The sequence below is a fragment of the Indicator indicator genome, chromosome 9 (assembly GCF_027791375.1).
Source record: "Indicator indicator isolate 239-I01 chromosome 9, UM_Iind_1.1, whole genome shotgun sequence".
NCBI classification, from domain to species: domain Eukaryota; kingdom Metazoa; phylum Chordata; class Aves; order Piciformes; family Indicatoridae; genus Indicator; species Indicator indicator.
In genome coordinates, this window is record NC_072018.1 from 34,318,959 (window position 1) to 34,344,586 (window position 25,628).

A 25,628-nucleotide genomic window follows, 5' to 3' on the forward strand; every position below is an offset into this window, starting at 1 on the left:
GCATTCACTGGGAAGCAGAAAGGACTATCAGAGAGAGGAAAAAATTGGTTTTGTCACTCTAGATTGCTAGAACATGATTAGAATTCTTTTGCTGTAGCTTTGATTACCTAGTGTCTGAAAAGGGAACATCTTTAAAGCCACTCCAGAAACTTCCTGTAAATCCTAAAAGAGTTTCCTAAGAAAGAAGTACGAGAAGCCAGTGAAATGTATTAGCTGAGAGATGTGGAAGTAACAAAGGTTACTGTAGCCTAGCAACAGGTTTTAGAAATACAGAGAACTGGAACATGAATGCAGCTTTGAAAAATAGCTTCAGGCTATTTGAGCATCCCTCTGCACTGTGAGGCTGGGAACAGATTTTTGCATTTTCCTTAGCTGAAACTAAATGCTACAATTTGAGCATCAACATCCACATTCTTCTTCTTCTATTGATAGGAGAGTTGTATTAGCAAAACTTGGAAGCCCCAGTCCAAGGAGGGACTCACTCAATCATGTGTATATGTGTGTGGGTGTGTGTACACACATGCATGTGTATGAGGTGTAAGTATATGTTGGTATATTTTTAAAGCAAAGTCTTGAACACAGCTTAAAGGAAATGTCCCAAGAGATCAATCCCAGCCTCCTGCAGGTTTTAGAACTGAACAGAGTGGTCCTCTCCTTGTCAAAAGGCTGTTCCAACACATCACACTTCTGACTGCTGAGAGGCTTCTGCACAAAGCCAAAAACGTTTCATTGATACATGAGAAATCAGTGAGGTTTGCTTGTAACTGATTAATGTGGTAGCATCAGCCCTCCACCTACCATCACCTAGCTTCTGCAGTGTGCCCTAGGTTTGGGCTCTGCTGATGTGCTGTCTGAATTTACATATATAAAAATCTAGATGTATGGTTATAAATCCAGAGAGAGAATGGCAGTGTATCAGCATGTTCTTCACTTGTCAGGATGGTGTCCCACAGTAAATGATGATGTGCCATGTGTACACACTGATATGGACTGTATAATAAATTAGGATGAATGGAGTTCAGTTCAGCTGCCTAAACAGAGGCATCTAGTGTTGTTTAGGATGCCCCAGGGCATCCCTCCTGACCTCCAGCTGCTGCTTCAGGAGGTCACAGGTCTCCCATGGATCCTGTGTCATAACTGCCAGTGGAGCTCAGATGGCTTTGATACCCTTCAGTGTCTGAAATGACACTTGGGATAAGGGAGCTGAAGCTCATATGCTGCACAGTTTGTGTGCTGTTAGTCAGGGTCTAAACAACACAGCAAATCTCTGTACCTTGCTGTACAAAACCTGTTACCAGGAAGGAGTATTCTTGGTTAAAAATAAAAGGGTTGTGGGTTTTAAGAAATGGTAAATAGCAGCTAGGGAACCCTCACCAGTCCTGCTTGTGTGCCAGGTCACAGAATCACAGAATCAACCAGGTTGGAAGAGACCTCCAAGATCATCAAGTCCAACCAATCACCCAACCCTAACTAATCAACTAGACCATGGCACTAAGTGCCTCATCCAGGCTCTTCTTAAACACCTCCAGGGACGTTGACCCCACACCTCCCTGGGCAGCCTGTTCCAACGGCCAATCTCTCTTTCTGTGAAGAGCTTCCCTCTAAGGTCAAGCCTAAACTTTCCCCTGCATGGCTTGAGACTGTGTCCTCTTGTTCTGTTGCTGGGTGCCTGGGAGAAGAGACCAAACCCCACCTGGCTACAGCCTCCCTTCAGGTAGTTGTAGACAGCAATGAGGTCACCCCTGAGCCTCCTCTTCTCCCAGCTAATCTCAACAGCCTTCCTCCAATGTTCTGTTCCAGGGGATGGAGATTATAACAGGAGAGGCAAGACGTGGGAATTATTTCCGGATGCATCTGAACAAGGACAGCATGGTGGAGAGCATCACCTGCTTTTCAAAGGAGCCCTTTCCTGTCTCCAACTACATTTGCTTGTATGGGCAGCACGAGCAGCTTCTCAATGACCTTTGTTATCGCTGGAATGATGGGCAGATTACAGATCTTTACAGGTAAGAGGAACTCAGCACCAGGCCTAAATTCAACATTCTGGCAGAATTTTAGTTTTATTTTACTGTGGTTTAGCTTCTGGCTGTTTTCCCTTAGAACAAAAGACGGATTAAAAAATATGTTTTCCATTATTTGGCAAAATTACCAGTGACAATGTGAGCCCTGAAGATCTTCCTGGGAAGAGCTGGGTGTTGAGAGTTATCTGGAGAAGAAGCAGTGGTTTACTTGCCCAGCTTTCATCTGAAAGAGTATTTTATTGTCTTTATAACTTTTGCTCAGGACATTCAATGGGCTTAACTCATTAAGCTGAACCTGAGCAGTCCTTTTTTTAGGAAGATTCATATTGAAAAGTCTCTTTTAAAGGTCAGCAACTTTTCTGCTTATCAGGTGATAAAACAAACCCCCAGATTTATCCTCTGGACTGTGTTGTCTGTGCAAGGGAGTTATTTTCACTGAATTGTATAACAGGGGGCTGTGTCAGGAGGCTGCATGTTTAGTGGGGATTCTCCCTCAAGCCTTCAGGACCTCTCCCACCACAGTATTTTGCAGCAATGAAACAGGTCTTGTAGACTTTGAGGTGCTCCTTCCACCAGCAGGGAGCAAGGAGGTCCTGGGGACTGCGTGTTCCAAGGCAAGGACTGAAGTTCTTTCAAGTAGTGGGAGAGGCTAAAGAGCCTGGCTCTTCCTAGCCAAGATTTATGTGCCATCTGCCTTGAGAGAATTTTTCATTGCTTTTGGAAGTGCAAACTTAATTAGGAAGGTTATTATGGAGAGAGGAGCATCTGAAAATGTTCCTTGAAAAGTTCAATGTGAAGGATGTGCTGTGGTCCCAAAGACACTTTGCATGACAATAGTGATTCAAAAAATTCTGTAGGAATGAAGCACCTGATACCTGGAAACAGTAAGTTAAGAGCCTCTACTTTCCTGTGCCTTTCTCTAGCTTTTGCACTTCTGGTGCAATGTCAAAAGTGTCACCAGAACATGGATAAGGCATTGAGTGTGTGCTGCTAAGGACACAGAAATGAGGATATCTGCTGAAACAGGGGAGTGGGATCAGCCAAGCTTTTCAGATATAGACAGAAGATTGGTTGCTGTGCTATGTTTTTATGTACAGTGGCATCAGCTGCTGGCTCAAAGGGTGAACTCCCCTGCAAAGGCTTCACCAGGACTGGATGTGCAGCTCTCAGAGCTCTTCTGATATGTTTTGCAGTCCTCTTCCTCCACTCATTGAAAATATTAGAGTCTAGTTCCTCACTTTTTAACTCTCATCTTGTACTGAAAGACAGGGTGAACCCAGACTTCAGATGTGAGGTTTGAAAGTTTCTGGGACAAAAAAGCTTCTTCACAGATTTCACTTCAGGAGACCCCTGTATGCCTCTGCTAAGGGGAGTGTGAAACTTGTGAATTACTGCTGCTCCTGGGATTGACTTTGATTTATGTCAAATGTTGGGTTGGGTTACAGGAGAGGAATGGCACCCTGCAAATGTAAAGTTCATGTAAACAGTGTATTGTCAATAGGTGTTAAGTAGAAACTGAAGGAGGATGACACAATTGCATGAGTTCCAGGCTGAGATTGTTTTTCTTTCCTTGTCACAGCTGATCTGACAAGCTAATACATTTTGAGCAGTGGAAGAAACTCAATATTCAGGTTGGGGCAAGCTATCATCAGTCTTTTTCATGGTTTTAGAGTATTCAAACACAGCTGTGACTTGATCTCCCTTGGTGTTTGTCCAGATGTGGTTACACTGTCAGTTGTTATGTGTACTAGCAACCTTCATACCAGTATCAACATCTGGAAGAGTAAATAATCTTGGTTTGGGATTGTTACATCACAGGTGGCAGCACTTTCCTGACCATGACACAACCAACATTTATTCCCTTTTCTCTCTCTTGCTGCATGTTGGCCCAGGGACCTCTGTGCAGCTGCACTCACCTGCACTCTGTCTAGCTCCAGACAGAGATTTTGAAGAGATGAGATGTTAACTTTCTGAACAGACAGCTTATTTCTCAATGGGAGAAATGAACACTGTGTTAGCTTCCCTTGCTCTCCTGATAGGATCCCCACGCAGTGCACAAGCTGGTCAGGGGGATTACAAGTGAGATCAAGTTCTAAACATCCACTGAGATTTTAAAAATCTGAGGAGAGATGAAGATCCTGATCATGATCTGTTAATAGGATGAGTCAGCCAGTCAGCATGGTGAGAAGTGCAGTCTTATTTGATGGCAGCACGTACACTTGCTGGGGGAGTCAGCAGCTCTGACCACTGCATCTGAACTGTCTTTGTTCACCAGCACCTGAGGCTGTGCACCTCTCACATCCACACACTCACAGACACCATGACTTGTGTGGTCTGGCTAGGACCTGTCTGCCACACAGAAGGACACCACTTATCAGGTCCTCATCACATCTCTTGAGCTCCTCTTAATTAGTGATGATCAACTAATTTTGGACTTGTCTTTTACAGCCTTTAGATGTGGATGTTGTGAGGGAACTTTTGCCTCATTATTCTATCTCACCTCTCATTAGGTGGCAAAATTCCTGAATTACAGTTGCCAGGTTTTTCTTATCTGGTTATTTCATTGCCTCCAGTACTGTTTTTCATTTCTTTATAGCTTACCTTTAGATAGGTTTGTTCCTTCTCCTTGCCATTTGGTCATTTGAATGAGATCACATATGCTGCTCTGTAGCAATTAACATCTGCTGTTTTTTAATCCTTGCTCACTGGTTTCTTCCAGTGCTTTCACACACACATGCACACACAGAGGCACATTGCCATTCACCTCAGTCTAGGTGTTCCTGTTAAAAATGTCTGCACTCTGAGGAAGTTAGATGGATCCTCTGGCAAGCTTAACAAGTAGTAAACAGAGGATTGATCTACTGCAGGAAAGTAAAGCCCTTTGCAGTCAGGCAATGCAGAGTGAAGGGCTGAGGGAGGAGAGGCGGTGAAGGAAGGGAGCAAACTGCCTCTAATCTCCACATAACACTCCTGCACAAAGCAGACTGGCACAGGAAATGGCTTCTGTCAGGAGGAGGCAGGGCAAGGAAAAAGGCTGGCAATATAGTGTAGTCTCCTCTCATACCATATCTACAATAGACATACATCCACATAACCCAGTGCTGTGTGCAATGCACATAGATATGGACAATACACAGTGTACAAAACCTAGCCATGGGGAGAGCAGCTATCAGCAAACCACTGCAATGAAAAATCTGTTAGCAGCTCTTGTGAGATGAAGATTGTCCTGAGGCTTTTTATGTGGGTAAAAAGTGGCGTCTGGTCTGCCTTTGGTGAGGAGCATGGAAATGCATTCATGAGAAAAAGAGGGAAAACTGTTTTGGGTGGTGCTCATGTGGCCTGTAATAATCTCACAGGACTGTATGAATGCAAACCTGATGTTAGGGACTGAATTCCTGTCTTTGCCTTTGGAAAACATCCTTTGAAACTAGTACAAGTTACACTTACATCCACTTACACTATTTCTAGCGAGATGTGAAGTGCCCTTAGTGACAAGAAAATGCGGACAGTGGAACTGTTGTGGTTTGTTAGTTAGGCTTCTGAACTTGCTGGTTTGCAATGTTCATTCCCCTCTTCCCTTCTTTATGCCTCTGTTCTGTGGAGGGTCTTCCTACCCAGCAAGAGAGTACCATGTTTTAATTTTTGCTCTGCATTTAGATTTCCCAGCATGGCATCTAGTTCCAGGAATGGACACAGTAGAACAGCTGTCACCTGGGAGCTAATTTATTTCTTTGTAGCATACAAATTATCTTTTAAATAATTAGAGACTGCACCTAGCAATGAATTTCCTCACTGATTCATGTTCGCTATACAGGCTGAAAGTTAAGCCCATGGTACCAGATTTCCTGACCACAGCATTATGGTGCCACTTCCAAATTAGCATGAACAACCAAGCCCTGAAGATGCAGCTAACTGCATGGAGTAATCCCTTCCAGTTGTGTCTGTGAAACCACAACTAGTAGTAGTAATGAGATAATGACTTCATTGCTCTCTATCTGAAAAAAGGTTGGAGGTGGGGGTCAGTCTCTTCTCCCTAGTATCAGGTGATAGGATGAGAGGAAATGGCCTGAAATTATTTCCAGGAGAAGTTTAAATTGGAGATTAGGAAAACTTTCTTTCCTGCAAGAGTGGTCAGGCATTGGAACAAGCTGCCCAGGCAGGTGGTGGAGTTGCCATCCCTGGAGGCATGCAAGAAACCTGTGAACATGGCACTTTGGGATGTGGTTTAATGGCCATGGTGGTGTTAGGTCAGCAGTTGGAATCAATGATGATCTTAGAGGTCTTTTCCAACTGAAACAATTCTACAATTCTGTGGCACTAAAGAACATGTCCTTCTGCTGGCAGAAAAATTCCCTTGATCTCAGTATGAGTTCAACATCATTAAATGCTATGGAACTTGACCCACAAGCAAATGAAAGACTGAAATCACTTCTCCCTTCCCCTGCAGTCCATGTCCTCTGTGGAGGACACTGAGCAGGGCTGGGGGCATCCATCTTCCAAACCCCAGTGCAGGTCAGAGGCTGCTGTCCCAGCCTAGTCCTGTCCCAGGGAAGGAAGCTCCTCCAGCCCCTGGACCAAGAATCCAAGTCCTTCTGTCACACTAGCACTGATTATCCAGACTGCTGCCCTTTAAAGATTTTCTTTTTCACAGGTTGTTAGGGGTTGGAAGGGACCTCCAGAGATCAAGTCCAACCCCCCTGCCAGAGCAGAACCATAGAATCCAGCACAGGTCACACAGGAACACATCCAGACAGGTCTTAAAAGTCTCCAGAGAGGGAGACTCCACAACCTCTCTGGGCAGCCTGCTCCAGTGCTCTGTGACCCTCATAGTGAAGAATTTCCTCCTCATGTTGAGGTGGAACCTCCTGTGCTGTGGTTTCTACCCAGCACCCCTTGTCCTATCCCAGGGTGCAAGTGAGCAGAGCCTGTGCCCTCCCTCTTGACCCCCAGCCCTCAGATATTTATAGACATTTATTAAATGCCCTCTCTGTCTTCTCTTCTCCAGACTAACAAGCCCCAGGGCTCTCAGCCTTTCCTCGTAAGGCAGTTCTCCAGTCCCTCAATCATCCTGGTAGCCCTTATTGGACTCTCTTGAGTAGATCCCTGTCCCTCTTGAACAGGGGAGCCCAAAACTGAACACAATATTCCAGGTGAGGTCTCACTAGGGCAGAGTAGAGGGGAAGGAGAACCTCCCTGGCTCTGCTGGAATATTTTCCAAAATATTTCTTTCCCAAAATAATTAAGTTTCTGCAGCCATGTTAGGGTCTGATTCTCCTGGGTGTTAGGTACTCCAGGTTAATTCAGAGTAGCTCTGAGTGGGCTCAGTTTGTTACTTAGCTAAACTAAGAGCCAATGTTTTCATTTCTATCTATGCAAACAACAGCTGAGGAAAGAGGCTGCTAGGCCAGCAGATGACCACATCCAGTCAGACAGCTGTCTCTTCTGACTGCACCACAGTGGGATGTGCTTCATCCTTCTGTTTTATAGGATGCCAAGGTCTAGTGGGCAAGTTGTCAGGGCCTTGAACAGGCAATATTTACTGACAGAGGAAAGTCTCATCCTGACTTTTCACAGAATTGTCAAGGATGGAAGGGACCCCAAGGATCATCTAGTTCCAACCCCTCCACTAGATCAGGTTGCCCAGAGCCACATCCAGCCTGGCATTGTGCTGTAAGAAAAAGGCACCATTGCCATCAGTGCTTCACCTGGGCCTTTGGCCATTAAGTTCCTGAGCAGAAGAGGTCTTACCATGCAGCTGTCCCATGCCAGGGCAGGCAAAACCATAGGAACCAAAGACACAGTGTTCTGAAAAGCTGAGGATTTTGTATATAAACCTTTAATGTCACCTGGAAATGTAAGAGCATTACTCCCTAGATTTGGAGTCTGCTTCAGGAAGGAGCTTCTGCAGTTTCTGTTCATTTCCATAAGGCTGCATCTCAGAAAGGCTCAGCTGAAATTTGAGCACCCAATAGTGCTCAACAAGGAAGACTTCTCTTGAAGAAAAGAGAGAGCAAATTCCAGTAGGGTTCATATGAAGTGTCCCACATAACCAAGCCCTTCCCATTGGAAGTCTCTGGTGTTCACGTGAAAGCCTTCACATTCTTTCCATTGCTGTAGCAGCAGGTAAGAGAGAATGGAACTCCAAAATATTCTTTCTTTTCTTTTTACACTTACAGATTTGCTACTGGCCATCAGTGCTCTGCACTGCCTCACAAAGGAGGAATGCAGCCAGCCAGTTCTACCTTTTTTTATTCTCCTGAGAGGAAGGCATCCATAAGGCAGTTGCTGTGTTATAGAAAGTGTCCACAGAGCAGTGGAATCTCCCTCTGCTGCATCCTAAGCACAAAATGGATAATTAGAGGGGTCTCCTGATACTTGGCAACCAAATGGGTGCTGACTGGCATCATGCCTTTAATATGAGATAGAAGTGCTTCATGTAGGCTTCACTTGGTGTTAATGAAACCCAAATATACCAACACAATGCATAAAAGTCTGGCCCACTAGATTCAAAAATACTTAACTAGCTTATTTATCAAATGAAGTGTGGCGGTTTTTTCACCTGGGATGTTGTAATACTCTATAAATGAACTTGTGTTCAGCCATGACCTACAGAAGATGCTGACTGCATGGCATTAATGTGACAGTGGTTCTGATGAGGAGGTGAGGGAGCACAACTACTGCATGACAGTGAGAACAGCAGAAGCAGCATCACTGGAGGATGCTCAGGCACAGATTTGGGCTGGCAGTAATGAAGATCATCATGGGATACCCCTCAAGGATAACACCTTTATGCCAATCAGTTTCTAAAAGGCATCCTCTGAAATATGGTGTGGCTCAGCCTTTCCCTTCTCCTCTTTCTTCTTGTACCTATTCACCAAGGATATTCTCTGTATAAAGCTGTAGTAAGATGCTGTGTGTTAAGCATTTCTGGTACTTACCAATCTGTAAAGTGTGCTGCTAGACTAACAGATGGTGTAGCAATCAAAGTGTTCTGAGTAACGTAACAGAGACCTAAGTGCTCTATTTATGTTGTGTTTATATTTAGTCCTTACCCAAAATGTGCTTTTGCTCATCTGTACTTACCACAGGAGCCACCTTGGTGCATGCAGGCTGGATGTTCAGATATCCATCTGTAGGCTTCCCAGCCAGGAGCTGAGAGGTGTTATCAGGGTCACTCCTGTGAAGGAGTTTCAGAAGGCAGCATTTTAAAGGATGATTAGCAGAGACCTTACAGGCACTCATCCAAGCTAAACTCAAGAAGACTCTGTTGCTGTTCAAGCTGTGGCACAGTGTGAAATAATTCTTCATTTGGCAAGTAGGAGTTGGAAGGGTGGGTTGTGACCCTGGCAATACCTGTGCACAGGACAAAGAGTACAGGGGATTTTGCTGAAATGCACTGACAAAGGCAGATAGGATTCAGTGCTCACATATGGAGGGAATTATGGAGCAACTTAGCATAGACCTGTGGTGACCCAGCCCAGCTAGCTGTTAGAAGATCTGCCTGCAGCCTGGCTGTGTTGGCTGCTGCTGTCCAAGGGGCTAAGCATGCTCCACACTAAGTGGCACAGCTTCAACAGCAGCAGGTACTGATATGCCATGGACATGAGTAACAAAAAAACTCCCTTTCACCAAGATCCTCGGAAAAATTCCACCCAGAAACTGTAACAATGAGTGCTATCACTGGATGTGTCCTTAGGCCTTTTCTTCAAACTCAGCCATCGAGAGCAGTCTGGAGGAGAAAAATTTGGGGGTGTCAGTTGATGAAAAACTCAACATGAGCCAGCAGCGGTTGTTGGCAGCCCAGAAGGCAGCTGTGTGCTGGGCTGCAGCAAAAGAAGTGTGACCAACAGGATGAGGGAGAGGATTCTGCCCCTCTGATCTGCTCTCATGAGACCCCACCTGCAGTACTGCATCCAGCTCTGGTGCCTCCAGCAAAAGAGGAGTGTGGAACCACTGGAGTGAGTCCAGAGGAGGGCCACAAAGATGACCAGAGAGCTGGAGAGCCTCCCCTATGGGGACAGGCTGAGAGAGTTGGGGCTATTCAGCCTGGAGAAGAAAAGGCTCCAGGGAGAGGAGACCTTCCAGTACCTGTAGGGGCCCTACATGAAACCTGGAAAGGGACTTTTGAGAAAGGCTTGTAGTGATACGACAAGGGAGAATGGATTGAAGCTTGAGGAGGGCAGATTTAGACTGGAGATTAGTTGGAAATTCTTTCCGGTGAGGGTGGTGAGACACTGGAAGAGGTTGCCCAGGGAGGTTGTGGATGTCCCTTCCTGGAGGTGTTCAAGGCCAGGTTGGATGAGGCCTTGAGCAACCTGGGCTAGTGGAAGGTGTCCCTGCCTATGTCAGGGAGGCTGGAACTAGATGATCTTTAAGGTCCCTTCCAACCCAAAGCATTCTATGATTTATGCTAACACTACAATTTTTTATCTGTAGAAACTGTACATTCAAAAATATTTTGAGCATCATGACCAACATTTACTAATTTTGAAGTGACCATTCAGAGCTCTTCTACCCAAGTTCAATTAGGTAGAAGAAGATCACATCACAGTATTGGTTGCACTAATCTAAAAGTGATGTGTTAAGCAGTGTCATTTAATAAGAATTTAAGCAGAAGCACCACACTGGACTGTTTATTGATGCAACTCTAATAAATCACAGAGTTGTTTTGGTTGGAAAAGACCTTATCTAAGATCAGAGAGTCCAACCATCGACCTAACACCACCATGGTGGAAAGAAGGACAAGAGAAGAGGAAAGAAGGAAAAAGAAGGACACTTGATGTTTTCAGTATTATTTTTAAAAGGACTAGATGAAGTTACAAATGTATTACTTACAGCCTGAATAATCAGAGATTACTGACTATGAAATACATGCTACATAGGGAAGCTGGTTTTAAGTCAGACTTTCAGCAATGAAAAGTGATTGTTTGTTAAGAGAACTACTTGAAGGCACTGCTCTCTGGAATTTGCTGGATCCCACACCATTAGCACACCCTGAGTACATGTAAGGGATTCCACCTTAGGCTTTTGTTCATCATGCAGACAGTGAGACTTATTTTCTACAGGGATGAAAAAGGCCAGAAAAGAAATGTGGCAGGTAGTGAGCATGGCTGAGAGGGACTAATGCTACTCAGTACACTTTACAGCCTAATTAGAGGAAAATTTTTGTGCTTTTTTATGAAGAAAGAGACAGGATCAGGAGAGAGGAGCACACGAAGGGATATCAAAGCACTAACAGCTTTCTTGTTACCAGAATTAAATGCTAACCCCAGGGTGCACTGGTTAAAGCTGTACTTACACAGCAAATCAATATAAAAGGTAGAGACCTTTAGGTGGCATTAGATTTCTATATATTAATGTAGTTTTTCAGGGGCAGGCAGCTTACTAATGAAGAGCTACGTTATAAGAAACCCCACGTCCAGATCAGTAAGTAAAGGCTGTGCAGCTGAATCTTCCCACATTCATTGGCAGTCAAACCTTGCTGATTGATATTAATAATTATGCAAAACTATTATGAATGGTTGAACTCTGAATTTCTAAACAAGGAACTGCAGAAAATCCATCCCGTCACTGCACACAGCTTGTTGGTTTCATTTCCTTCTAATTGTTTTTCATGCTGACATCACATGTGAACTAGTTCCATGTGAAAGCATGCAATAAGCCTTATTTTTGGGCTCAGTCATACTTTCCTCATCCAAAGGGCAGACAGCAATGTTTTTCTATCAATTTTAAAGAGCAGTTCAGTCAGAATCAGCCACACAATAACTGCTACTATCTAGTAAAGCAGGTAACAGGCTGAGGGGATCTCATCAGTGCTTGCAAGCACCTAAGGGCTGGGTGTCAGGAGGATAGGGTTAGACTCTTCTCAGTGGTGCCCAGTGACAGGACAAGGGGTAATGAGCATAAACTTGAACATCACAAGTTCCATCTACACATGAGGAGGAACTTCTCTAAGGGTGACAGTGCTGGAGCAGGCTGCCCTAGAGAGGTGGTGGAGTCTCCATCTCTGCAAACATTTCAAACCCACCTGGATGTGTTCCTGTGTGACCTTCCCCAGGTGACCCTGCCTTGGCAGGGGAGTTGGAGTGGATGATCTCCAGAGGTCCCTTCCAACCCTGCCGTTGTGTGTGTCTGTAAACTTTACCAAATTCCAGTGCTAAATAGCGGAGAACATCTCTTGAGGATACCCAGAGTACAGAAGGACGGCAATGAGTGAAGTGAGATCTGCTTTCTGCTGGTAACAGCACTTTAATGTAATGTTTCCAGGACACTAAAAATGCAGGGAACAGAAATGGCTTATCAATCTTGATGGAGAACCATCAGATGCACGCTGAAGATGCTGGCAGGCAGTACATTGTGTAACCATGGCCCACATCCCCCTGGAGGCAGCTGGTCTCGGGAGCAGCCCCAGGTTTTGGATTGGGCCCAGAGGGATCAGTGTTGCCTTCCATCAGTTCTGGACTCAGTGGCCTTTTTTCTTGAGAGCTGCACTGCTCTATGTTTTGCTATTGCAGCTACAGAAAAAAACAGGGGTTGCAAAGAACAGGTTTGAAATTGGTTGTCTTCCAAAGATAAGACACCATGGGTTTGGTCATAGCTCTCTTAAAAGTGGGTAAAAAAAAAAAAAAAAAAGGCAGAGGCTTCCTTTCTGTGATTTACTGATGCAAAAGTACAGAAGAAGTGTCAACCTATAAATTAGTGAACACTGCCCAGATTTTGTAAATCTGCCCAACAAAGTCAATTGCAGATTCATTGCCCATAGGACTACTGATGTCACTAATTACTGGGTCACAGCAGTAACAGAGAGTCCCAGGTTAATGAATTTCCCAGGAGTCACTAAAATACATGAACAGAGTTCCAGTGGGTAGAGCAAGGAGTTAAACAGCTTTCTGGCTGTAACCCTTACCCAAGTTAGTCTTGCTCTTTAGCAAGCTGTCTTTCAAAATTATTGGTCAGATGATATTTAGCAGGAAATGCTCAATGCTTGGTGGGGGGTATTTTATCTACATTGTCTTTAACTTTACACTTTGTGATGCCTGGTCCAGCTACACAAGGTCTGTCTGTAAATACTCTACTGGTATCACATCTTTGTAACTGAGTCTTACAAACATCCCTATGTTGTCCCCAAAACAGCTTCTCTTTTCCTGCCAAGGTGGGACATTTCTTCTTGTGTTAGTCATAGAATTGTCAGGGCTGGAAAGGACCTCAAGGATCCTCTAGTTCCAACCCCCCTGCCCTGGGCAGGGACACCTCACACTGCAGCAGGTTGCTCACAGCCACATCCAGCCTGGCTTTAAAACCCTCCAGGGATGAGGCTTCTACCACCTCCCTAGGCAACCTGTGCCAGTGTCTCACCACCCTCATGGGGAAGAATTTCTTCCTATCATCCAATTTGAATCTACTCAGTTCTAGTTTTGCTTCATCCTCCCTAGTCCTATCACTACCTGACATCCTAAAAAGTCCCTCCCCAGCTTTCTTGGAGCCCCCTTCAGATACTGGAAGGCCACGATAAGGTCTCCTTGGAGGCTTCTCCAGACTGAACAGCCCCAACTCTCTCAGTCTGTCTCCATAAGAGAGCAGCTCCAGCCCTCTGCTCATCCTCGTGGCTCTTCTCTGGACACGTTCCAGCACCTCCTGATCTTTCTTGTAATAGGGGCTCCAGAACTGGACACAGTGCTCCAGGTGTGGTCTCACCAGAGTGGAATAGAGGCAGAGAATCACCTCCCTGGCCCTGCTGGCCACACTTCTCTTGATGCAGTCCAGGATACAGTTGGCTTTCTGGGCTGCAAGTTCACAATGACAGCTCACATTGACTTACATTCTTCCACTTGTGTTGGAGAAAAGACTTTTGCTAATCTGCAGACTATTTGGGAAGTAATGTTGGATTGACTTGCACATTAAAGTTGCAGCAGATCCCCACCCATTGCAGTACTTTCCCCACTCTCAGGAAGTGGAATTCCCTGCTCTTCATAGGCACTCCTGGCATAATTGTATCATACTTGAGCCCTTGTCATCTGACCAGCTGCTTCCATTTATCTGGGTTTGTCCTTCTGGTTTGGTTCATTGTGCTTGTAACAGCAGCAGGTGCTTAGTGAATAGACAGTGGCAATACCAAGGATTCAGGTATGCTGCAGGAACAAAGCACTGGTGTTTGGGAAGCTTTCTCCAGCACCAAGGGGAAACTCAGCTTCCATCAACTGCCAATGTCATTCCAGTTTAAAGAATCCAAACTAACAATATTCTGAGGTCTGAGTATTTGAGAACTGATTTTTTTCCTGATGTTTCTGATACAGCCTGGAGATTCTGCGTTTTGAGTGTTGCCTTTCTCCTTTAAAAAGGGAAACTTGAAGCAGGAAAATGCTGTGCTTCATTTCCTTGAAGGGAATCCCAGCTTGCAGAATTTTGGAAAGCTGCAGTTGTGTGATGTAATGGGTCTGGGTATTACAGTTATGCCAAGCTTGGGAATGATGAAAGATGAGGTCTGCCAGAGCAGATAAGATCACTCCACAAGGCTGGTCTTCACCTCTCCACAATTACTTTCTTGTCATGAGACTTAAAATTATTTATATAAACTTCAATTTTATTTTATATTTTAACTTCATGCCTTGCTTTTTGTTTTGTTGCTGTGCAAACCTTGTGTTATTTTGAAGGGTTTTGATTCCATTTTTAAGATTTCCCATCTTTAACCCCTAGCTGTGGGTGCCCTTAGACCCGATTTAGATGGCAGAAACACTGCCAGGGGTCAGCGTTGGGTCCTCCCTGCCAAGACACACTGCAGATGTTGGGCAGCATCAGAATTAACTCCTGCAGATGCAGAAGCCTCGTGTCCATGTCATTGCAAATGAAATGGAGAATAAATACAGGCACCTCTGGGATGGAAAGCCAGGGGCTTGCCTACTCCATTTATGCCGGCTAGCAGTGGCCAACTTTGTCTGTTTTATCTAACACACTGTCTCCTGAAAAGGGAAAGATTCCATGTCCTTTGCACAGGACACCCTTAAGTATTTTCCTCCTCCTTCCCTTTCATCTGATGTGGACTACACATCACAAATGAGGCAGAACAGACTTTGAATATTGTTTGTCAATGAAAGGCGAGACCAGCTCCCTAGCAACAAAAAGGATGTCACTTATTGTCTTCCAGAGGAGACCATTTCATCCCATCTCGTTACAAATGCCTTCCCATGATAGCTTCTGTCGATATAAAGGTCTGCCAGCAGGGGATCCCCATTAGGAAGTGACCAAGTTTGAAAACCCGTTATGCTCCTGGCAAACATTGTCATCTTGTACATATTTAGCCTGATCACTCTGGCAGGTTATGAAAGACTAAATGGTGCAAACACATGTGGCAGATGCCATTCTCATGATAGTTGAGGAGCCTTTGAGCCTCTGTTGGTAGCATGCCAGCTTCATCTTGTATACTGAAGAGCATTATACTTTCAAGCCTTCCACGGCTTGCCCTGAGGGACTGCTGCTGAAGTGGTAATAAAATTCAGAATGAGCCTCAGAAAGTCAACTTGTTGGTTTGGCTTCAGATGGGCTTTTTCATTATTAAACTTCCCTTTAGCAGCCATATGTAGATCTGCTCTCTCAAAAACACCATGTGCTCCTTTAGAAAGGTGATTCTAACAGAAAAGATAGATAAAAACACAGAGCAAAGAGAGGGAATTGCTTCTGTGGAGTCTCTCTTTAAATTGCTTTTGGTGGCTTGCATGTCTTCAGGTAAAGGCAAGTAAAGGGAATCTGGGAGTAAATGGTGTTTACTGGTAGCATCTCTGGGCAGCCCAGCCTGTCTAGAAAATACAGACAAGATATTCTCCATTCCCCCCCCCCAAAAAAAGCATTTTATTTGCATTAAACATTGCACACTGAGTGACACATTACAGGTTTTGAGCTCCAAATCTGTGCCTATTGACAGGACCAGTTAAAAATGAATTTAGGGACTGAGCTGATAACAGCAGCAGTGAGAAGTAGCATCCCTGAGGCACTTGATAAACATCGTTTAATGCAAGATCTCAGGGAAGCAGGTGAACAACTTAACCAAGGTAAAGCTGTTGGAAGTTGTGCCTCAGTCAAGAGATGAAATCACCTTTATCAGGGTAGAATTAAAACAAAGATGTCAGCTTGAAAACAAAACATTTGGCCTGTGGAACATGGCTTTTAGCAGGGCATATCAGTAAAAATAATCCTTAATTACCTTAATGTCATCCTGTAGAACACTCCCCTTGTCTTTGCTTTGCTAATATCCCCATTGAGTTAAAGGTTTGTGTTGGATGGGGTTTTCTGCAGAAACCGAAAGGTTTTAAAGTATTTGGGGAATATCCTGCTCTTCTCTAGCTCTCTGCATACATTATAGGTATTTAATGTCTTAACTAAAGATACTTAAAGCTGAGTTGATCTAACATTTCATATCCAAATGAATAGGTAGTGTCAGTTGTGGTGACTCTGGTGCTGGCAGCACTTCCCATAGCACAGGCAGGGTACCTGTGGCAGTGTCAGTCAACACTTACGCTGTGAAAACATCTATTGGAGAGAGTCCTGCTGTGGTGGACACCATGCAGATCTATGAAGGGCAGCCCTGGCCAGCCTGCAGTAGAAAGAGAAGTGAGATACAACATGAGCAATGCAGACTTGCTGAAATGGGTCCACAGGAGGCCAGAAAGATGATCAGAGGGCTAGAGAACCTCTATGAAGGCAGGCTGAAAGAGTTGGAGCTGTTCAGCCTGGAAAAGGCTCTGGGGAGACCTTATAACCACATTTCAGCATCTGAAGGGACCTACAGGAAGGCTGAGGAAGGACTATTTAGTGATAGGATGAGGGGCAATGGAGCAGGGGAGATTTAGATTGGACATCAGGAGGAAGTTCTTTACCATGAGAGTGGTGAAATATTGGAACAGGTTGCCCAGGGATGTGGTTGAGGCCCCATCCCTGGAGACATTCAAGATCAGACTTGACATGGCCCTGGGCAGCCTGATCTAGTTGGAGGTGTCTGTGATGACTGCGGGGGGTTTGGATAAGATGATCTTTGAGGGTCCCTTCCAGCCCAGTGCAGTCTGTGAATCCATGAGATGAACGGACACAGAGAAGAGAGCTCATGACGGGATGAGTGTGTAAAAGCTCGGCCAAGTCCCACCAGGTCCACACTAGTTTTAATTGTGCAGAACATCAGAGCATCAGTGAGAGCTGGAGGTCTGTTGAGAGTGGGAGGAGGAAATCCTGACATTTGACAGGAAGGAAAACACAATCTCCTGCAAAAAGGAACCTGCACACCAGTTTGCTGTAGCCTGATCTGTCAGAATTATTAAACCACTGTAGTGCCTTCTAAGTTGCTCTCTCCAGATGTTCCTTTAAAGACCACACAACTGACTCCTGGCAGCAGTGCCAAGCATGCTGCTGCTGTGCCTTGGTCGCAGCCACACACATGCACCCATCTTAAAGCTTCCTGGGTGACCCTGCTGACATTTGTTCAACCCTTGCTGGGATGAATGTGCTGCACCTCCTGACTCCAGTTAGCGTTAACAAGAATTACACACAGGGGGGCATGTCACTGGAGCTAGAGAAATTATTTTTCCTCATAGAGGAAAGAGAAATCAATCACAGCTCTGTAATCCAGCTGCCTCCAGTTCCATTTACAACCTGGAGGTTCTGCATCAAGTTCTGTCTTCTCCATCCTTTTACCTTTCATTTTTTTTCCCCAGAATGCTGTCACAAACATTGTCACTGAAAGAAAAAGTTAGCAGAGCAAACGCTCCTAGAAAGGGTTGAATTTAGCTGCAGTGAACTGATGCAAAGAACATATTGCAACACCATGGTGGCCTGTTTTTCTGGCCTGTATTAATCCAGAAACCTTAATGATGAACAACATTTGTGTCATTGTCTACACAAATTTAATTTGTTTATGCAGCGGTTCAGTTAATCCTGCAATCTGCTTTTCTCAAATGAGGACAGATAATGGAGACACCGTTCTTTACAGGTCTTCAGGCTTTTAAATTCTGATAAAATCAGGATTCTTCACTGGGTCTTGCCACAGCTCTGAATTAAGCCACTTTAAATGTAATTACTGAAGCTGGCTGTACATCAGGAACATCCATTAAAAGAATTGATTGACCATGCTGTTACAGGAGGCATTTTATGAACAAACGATCACGATGGGTCCAGAACTGTAATTTATAAAGGCAAAAAAGCAGGTAAATACTTTATTAGTGGTTAATGAGAGGTTCACAAGATAACTAAATTTCTTCTTTTTTAACCAGCTACTTCAGGGAACCTTGGTCCATGGCCATCTATCACGATCGGTTTATTGATCTCAAGAAGGAACTGCGCCAAATCCTGGTGTTGGAACAGGTAAGAGAAATGACTGGTGGCTGCATTTTATTATTTAGGCAATTTGTTAGTGTTGCTCACTTCGGTTTCTTCTCCCATCTTTCTCCTGAAGCCTTACCTTTCTGTTTAGCTATTTCCTCTGGGAAACCTGAGCAGATCCTAGTCCTCACAGGGAGGAGTTCACCAAGGACAGCACATTGTTCAGCTCTGTTATTTGGGCACGTTTTCATATTTGCCAGTAGAACTTTACCTTGCTTTCCTTCACAGCATTTTTGCTTTACACATGCAGTTTAGTACATCTGCCTAGCAGAATCTGGAGGCTTATTTGTTCAGCTATCCCCTTTTTAAATTAACGTTTCCTAACACAAATACACTACTGGCCATCCTAAACCCATCTCAGCTGAGCCTATGAAAAGGACATTTTTCAACATCTACCCAGAGGGAACAGCTTTTGTAGCTGAAAGAGTGAAAGCAAATGGCTTTTTCAGTCATAAATGGATTTCCTGACTAAGGATGAAATTAAAATGTTTGCTAATGCTATTTACAGCTTTGGCCTCAGTACAGTAGATGGAGGCATGAAGTCTCAGCAGCCCTTAACTTTGCCTCCAAATCCCACTGCAGCCTGGGAACTGTTAACTGTAGCAGGCTTTTTTAACAACCCCAAGAACTGCCTCCCCCTTCCCTGATGAATTTCTGACTCATGTCAAACATGATTTGCAGTCTGGATCATGATACTTGCAGCCCACTGCTTGGGACAGATTCAGCCTCTCTCTCCTCATGCAGATTTTGCTTTTGTTCAGCTCAGTGGCATCCCATGCCACAGCCGTACTTTAAAGTGTGTGCTCACCAAGCTTTCGGCTGAGAGCAAACAGACGGAATCAAGGGGAAATGGGGACAGGGTGACAAAAGGAAGGGACACTGCATAGGCTGTAGCCCACCTGTTTTGGTGGCCCAGGCTGGTGTGCTGCCGCATGTCACGGCTGTAGCCACCCGCACGCCGGACCCAGCCTCCTCCCAGAAGGGCCAGGTGCAATTTTCCTTCTATTGTCACGATACAGAAAGTGCCTCAGTGCAGGTTTATTTGAGATTCTCTTGGAAGACAGCTATGAAAGAGCACAAAATGAAATCCTGCGCTGAATGGGAGGCCTGATGAGAAGTGTTTTTCTTGCCATCATTCAAGCACATTTCATGTGCTATAAGTGGGAACAACTTTAGAGAAAAGGGGAATTGGTGTCCTACAAATGAAAAGACTCACTTGCCTTACCCTTGTCTTGTTGCAGTCATCCTGCCACACAAAAAATAGTCTGAGGGGACTGAAAGCACCTCTGTGAGTCAGAACTGCTTACATGAACACAGCTGACTGTATCTGCAGCTGAACACAAATCTGGCTTTACTTTGTCTTATTACATGAAGTTTCTTCAGTGTGATTTTAATCATATTTACTATATGTCAAATTTTTTCTTGTCCTTGGGTGGTCCTTCTAGGCCAACAGGTAGATACCATACATTTAGGGAATATATCTTAAATGCCTCAGGAGTGGGTGTATTTTTTCTATGGAGCAACAGATCTACTGCATTTGGCTCAGGACTGGGTGTCTTTCACTATGGAGCAACAGATACTGCTTTTGCATTCTGTTGCTCATGCTCCAGCTCTCTTTAGCTAGTAAGGACATGTCAAAAGGAGGGGAAAAGACACCTTTGAAAGGGATATTTAAGAACGTCGAGTGTAAATACACAGAAGTCAGACATGACACTTTCCACAGAAACTGGAGATGGGTCTCCTGCCTCTAGGGATAATATTTATGGAAATGTTCACTAGCAGTAAGGAAATACACACAGAAAAGCCAGTTATTGCTGGGATGGGGACTAGGCGCGCATGCGTGTGTGTGTGTGCTTGTATGTGTGTGTATGTTTTCAAACTGCACCCCAGTGCTGTGCTTGCTGTATGCCTGGCTCTGGCAGGAGCTGCTGCTGCCTGTGGCTGGAAGCAGGCAATGGCACTGGCGATGTTTACCCCTCGGCAGGATCACAAACATTGTGTTTATTGCGACATGCAGGGCTCCAGCGATGCAAACATGCAGATGGCAGGGCTGGGCTTTTGCACCTACATCAGCTGTTGGAGTGCCACAGCAAGCCGAGGGCACATGTGTACGGCGACTGTCTAGAAACGGCACTCGTCCTCGATGGGAAATAATGGGCTGGTTCTTGAATAGCAGCTGGGCTTGCTTCTGGAAGTCACTTGGAAGCAACCAGTAAACGAGGCACTGAGGGAAATTTCCTCCGGTGAGCGAGCGGCCAGGGCCATGTCCAGGAGGTCAGGCATGTCCATGGGCTCTTGCACACAGAGTCATTGGGTCAGCTCTATGCAGACCTACCATGAGGGTCATTCCAGGGGAATAAACAACCAAGCAGGGCTGGCACTGCCACCATGATCTCAGGGGAAGAGCCGGTTCACCGGGCAGCCAGCTGATGCCTTCCAGGGAGTGCTGTGGGCCCGGGCCAGGGGTGCCGCTGCGTGCCAGTTCTGCTCCGTGCCCTCTCCCCTCCCTGCGTGTCACCCTCGATACGTTTTCACGCCGTTTTCGGTCCCCACCGCCACACTTAATGACTCGGGGACGTGATCCCGTGTGAGTGCGCTTCCCGGGGTGCCCTTCTGACGGCTGTGCCTTTGCAGGTTGCCGGACTGCCCACTGCCGCCAAGTCGACCCCAGAGGACCTCACAGAGCAGAGTCCCTGCCCTCCGCAGCTGCGGGACCCCATCCTTCGCTACCTGCGCCGCCATCGCTACCACCTGCCCATGTACACCCCGGTAGAGACCGCCGCCACCGGACCCTCGCCCGCAGCAGGTGAGACGGCAGCGCCGGGTCCGCAGGACAGCGGCAGCACGCTTGCATAAAAGCCGCGCCGACGGTAAAGGGAGGGCCTCGTCGGGGGAAGGGAGTACTCGGTGTGCAGCCCCGGTGGAGGAAGGGGGCCCGGCTCTCGGTGTGCAGCCCCGGCGGGGGGGCAGCGGCGCGTGCCCGGCGGGCCCGCAGCTGTATGCTAATGCGCAGCGGGCCGCCCCGCCCCGCCGAACGCCTGTCCCCACCAGGCGGGATGGCGGGGGGAATAACACGGACAGGGCGAACACACAGCATTGGCCCTACTCCTCCGCAGGACCCGGCTCGCCCGGTCCGTCCGGACCGGCGGCAAGAGTGTCCGGGCTCTCGGTGACCCCCGGTGCGGGGCGCTCCCCCCGCCCGGCCCGGTTTCTCCGAGCCCTTTGTGCCGCCCGCCGGGAGGGTCGCGCAGCTTTATGCTAATGAGGCGCACAAAGGCGGCGGGCGGGGGGGCGCGACTCCGGGGGTGCCGCCGCTCGCTCGCGTGCCGCCCGCGTGCCCCGCCGCCCCCCACAAAGGGACCCGCGACGAGGGGGGGAGGTCGCACTCCCGGGGCCGGCCGGCTGCTCGCAGCAGGGGACAGCCCCGCCACCCCCCCGCGCCCTGCCACCACCTGCGACGCGCCGAGTAGCGCGGTCCGGCCGCCCGCCCCTGCTCCTGCCGACCGCGGCGCGGAGCGCCCCGCGCAATCCCCGCGTGGGCCCGGTCGCGGACAAAGGGTTAAGGGGCCCAGGGATCGGTCCACAGAGGCTGCACCTGCTGCCGGGGACTTGGCATCTCATGCAGCTGGGAGCGGGATCTGACTTCCCCCGGGACCCGCAAACACAGCGCGGGCAGCGTGTCGGGAGCATCCTACGCGTGCCCGTCCGCTGCGCCGGAGCTCAGGGTGTTTGCTTTTACACCCCGCTGTGGCGTGCGGGAGATGGATGGGGAGAGAGGGGTGTCCCCGCATGTCAGCTGCGTCGCCTTGCACCGAACGCAAACGATTTGGGACGGACACATTCGGGAGCCGTGCCACTGCTGCTGCGGAGTGAGGCCGGCCCAGGGCTGCCCGGGGAAAGCGGGAAGAGCGGCTGAGCGACATGAGGTGCTCCGGCACCGCGTAACAGGTTACCGCCGGTGGGATCTGCCGGTTCGCGGGGAGAGGGCTGCGGCGCTGCCCGGTCACGGCCCCATCGGATCGGCCGCGGTGCCGTTCGGTACCGGGGGGTTTACGTCCCTCACGATGTTAGCGGGCACGGCTTGTGCCGCCTCCGCAGGCCCGTTGGTTGTTCTTCCCGGCTTGGTTAGACTTTTCGTTTAGCACCTGATGCAGGCGGCGGACAGAACCCATCCGCCGCACCTACGGGCCGCCCCTCCCGGTGGGCAGCCTTTTCCACCAAGCCCCACTCTCCCGGTACCCGCCGTACAAGCGACTTTTTCCTCCTCCTGCGCCAAGTTTCTTTCTCCCCGAGCTCCCGGTGCTGGCCTGCCCCCACCCACAGCCTGCCCGCCGTGCCGGACTTCGCGGGGACAGAGCCCTCGTCCCGGCTTCACACAGCGGCGGGGACAGCTCCGCGGACAGCTGCCGCCGGTCCCTGTCGCCGCCGGGCTGCGCGGCCCCAGCCCCCGCCGGTCCCGGCACGGTCGAGGCGGGGCAGCGGCCCCGGGGCGGCACACAAAGGCGCGCGCGTGCCGGGCCGGGCGGGGGCGGGGCCGGGCGTGTGCCGCGGGCGGGGGCCGCGCGGGCTCAGGTGCACCCGCCCCGCCCGCCGCCGCCCGCCGCGCCGCCGCTGATTGGCCCGGCCCGCCGCCGCCGGCCTGAACAATGGCCCCGGGCCGCTTAAAGGCGGCGGTGGCGGCGCGATGGGCAGGGCAGAGCGCATCGCAGCGATCAGCGTGCGCCGCGGCCGCTGCCGGCCCGGAGCCGGCGCGAAGATGCCTCGCGGCTTCCTGGTGAAGCGCAGCCGGCGGCCCACCCCTGTCTCGTACCGTGCGCGCTGCTGCCGCGAGGCCGCTGCTGCCGGCCCGCCGCTGCCTGCCGGCGGTGCCCCGCCGCCTGTCTGTCCTGCCGCCCCGCCGCCGCGGGACTCGCCGCCGGTGCCGTTCGGGACGCCCGATGCCGCCGTGCAGGCGCTGTACAGCCCCACGCGGCCCGTCAGTAGGGACAAGTATCTGGAGCGAGGCTTCAGCCTGGGTTCCCCCGTCTCTGCCGAGTCTTTTCCTGCCCCGGCCGTGCCCGGCACCATGGACCCGCTCCTCTTCGCGCCGGCTGAGCTCAAGCTCTGGGCTGCCGCCGCCGGCCACGCTGAACCGCCCGCCGGCCACGTCGCCGCCGGTACTACTGCAGGCCCTGGTGCCGGCGGAGCTCCCGCGCCGCCCGCCGCGGCGGCGCCGCCCGTCTCCGGTCGCCCTCAACCTGCCAAGCGCCCACCGGCTTCCGCGGAGCCCGGGAGGCAAAAGGCTCCGTCGGGCAAGAAGGCGAAGGCGATCCGCAAGCTAACCTTCGAGGACGAGGTGACCACGTCGCCGGTGCTGGGGCTGCGCATCAAGGAGGGCCCGGTGGAGACGCCGGCTAAGGCGCGGGGCGGCTGCGCCCGCCCGCTCGGCGAGTTCATCTGCCAGCTCTGCAAGGAGGAGTACGGGGACCCCTTCGCGCTGGCGCAGCACCGCTGCTCCCGCATCGTCCGGGTGGAGTACCGCTGCCCCGAGTGCGACAAGGTCTTCTCCTGCCCCGCTAACCTCGCCTCCCACCGCCGCTGGCACAAGCCGCGCCCGCCTGCCGCCAAAAGCGGTCCCGAGGCGGGCAGGGCGCCGGCGGAGGAGCCGCCGAAGGAGGCGGGCGGGAGCGGCAGCGAGCGGGACACGCCGAGCCCCGGAGGCGCCTCGGAGGCCGGCTCCGAGGAGGGGCTCTTCGAGTGCCCCCGCTGCGCCAAGCGATTCCGCCGGCAGGCCTACCTGCGCAAGCACCTGCTGGGGCACCCGGCACCCGCACCGGGGCCCGCACCGGCACCCGAGCCCGCCGCCGAGGAGCCGCCCGCGCCGCCCCCCGCCGAGTGCCGCTTGTGCCCGGTCTGCGGGGAGACCTTCCCCAGCAAGAGTAGTCAGGAGCGGCACCTCCGCCTCCTGCACGCCGCCCAGGTCTTCCCCTGCAAGTACTGCCCGGCCACCTTCTACAGTTCGCCCGGCCTCACCCGGCACATCAACAAGTGCCACCCCTCCGAGAACAGGCAGGTCATCCTGCTCCAGGTGCCGCTGCGTCCCGCCTGCTAGAGCCGCCCGTGCCTTCCCGGGAACCGGGGCCGCTCCCGGGGCCGCCGCTGAGCCCGTCCCGCAGGCTGCGCTTCGGACTCGCCACACGATTAGCTTTAATACGGCTTGTGAACTGCTGGAATCTGGCTTTACATTTACCTTTCCGGGGTCTTTTCGTTTCTTTTCGTTGTCGGCTTTTTCTTTTTTTTTTTCTTCTTTTTTTTTTTTTTGTTTTTTTTTTGTCGTTCGTCTCGGTTTTTCTAATTGTGAACAGATCAAACCGCTTGAGGAGAAACGAGACTTTCCCTTAGTATAGCCACAAATGCCTTGACTCTGCTGTTGATGGTCTCCAGAAATTGCTGTAGAAACTGCCTTAACCGTGACATGCCAACTCTCTGTTTCTGTTTGGTTTGCCCTTCCTGAGGTTAGCTCATGAGTTGACTATCTGTATATGTTGGTTTGAGTAATTATGTTATTTATTCGTTATTTATTTATATTAATTATGAAGATTGATATTATTTGATTGCAGATACTCTAAAGTGCTTTTTCTTTTTTTTTTTTTTTTATTTTTGTCTCCCTTGCCTGCCATTTCACTGTGCATTTTTAGAAGATCTTTTTTTCTCAAGGGATCTGCTAAAAAAGGTTTTAACTTTTATACCTAGAATAACTCACGGTCTTAACCATTTTATCCTGTGCAGCTGACAGCTCTTACTTTTAGATGCAATCTCTTTTTCTACACACATTATTTTCTTAACTGTTAGCTATTTATAGAGTGCTTCGATAGAACTGTTTCAACTGTATAATTATTTACTATTCAAATAAAATATTTTCAAATTCATGTGTGCCCCTCCTGCTTTCTCCCTGCTGCCTGGTCCCAGGAGGGTGCTCTGGGAAGAACTGAGGCCAGACTCTGGGCTTCAGCTGGCAGGATTCCCTGCTAGGCACCAGCCTGCTCCGCACCTTTTGATGAGATTAATTAAAAAGGAATTAAAAGCAGGAGAGAGAAGAGCAGGGTGTGAGGTGTGCCCAGCCCAGGGGGAAGGTTGTGGCGCTGCCGCATGTTGTGGGCAGCAGCTCTAGGCTGGAGCCTGAGCCCTGCCCATGGACTGCACAGAGTGCCCCTGTGTTCTGCTGCTAGGAAGCACCATGGAAGGGGGACCATCTCTGAAGGAAAAGTG

At 49.0% G+C, this 25,628-nt stretch overlaps 2 protein-coding genes across 2 annotated transcripts in view; both read left to right on the plus strand.

Annotated features, from left to right (window-relative positions):
• CFAP61 (cilia and flagella associated protein 61) overlaps positions 1–21,236 on the plus strand; it is a 108,470-nt gene extending 87,234 nt beyond the window's left edge. The window contains 3 exon segments of the mRNA XM_054383385.1: positions 1,801–2,006; positions 18,272–18,362; positions 21,015–21,236. Coding sequence (XP_054239360.1) covers positions 1,801–2,006; positions 18,272–18,362; positions 21,015–21,236 — 519 coding nt within the window.
• Positions 21,237–21,343: 107 nt separating this feature from the next.
• INSM1 (INSM transcriptional repressor 1) lies at positions 21,344–24,471 on the plus strand. Its single transcript, XM_054383807.1, has 2 exons — positions 21,344–21,377; positions 23,126–24,471. Exon 2 carries the CDS (start codon positions 23,137–23,139, stop codon positions 24,469–24,471), a length of 1,335 nt encoding a protein of 444 aa, XP_054239782.1. The 5' UTR covers positions 21,344–21,377; positions 23,126–23,136.
• The last annotated feature ends 1,157 nt before the right edge of the window (positions 24,472–25,628 follow it).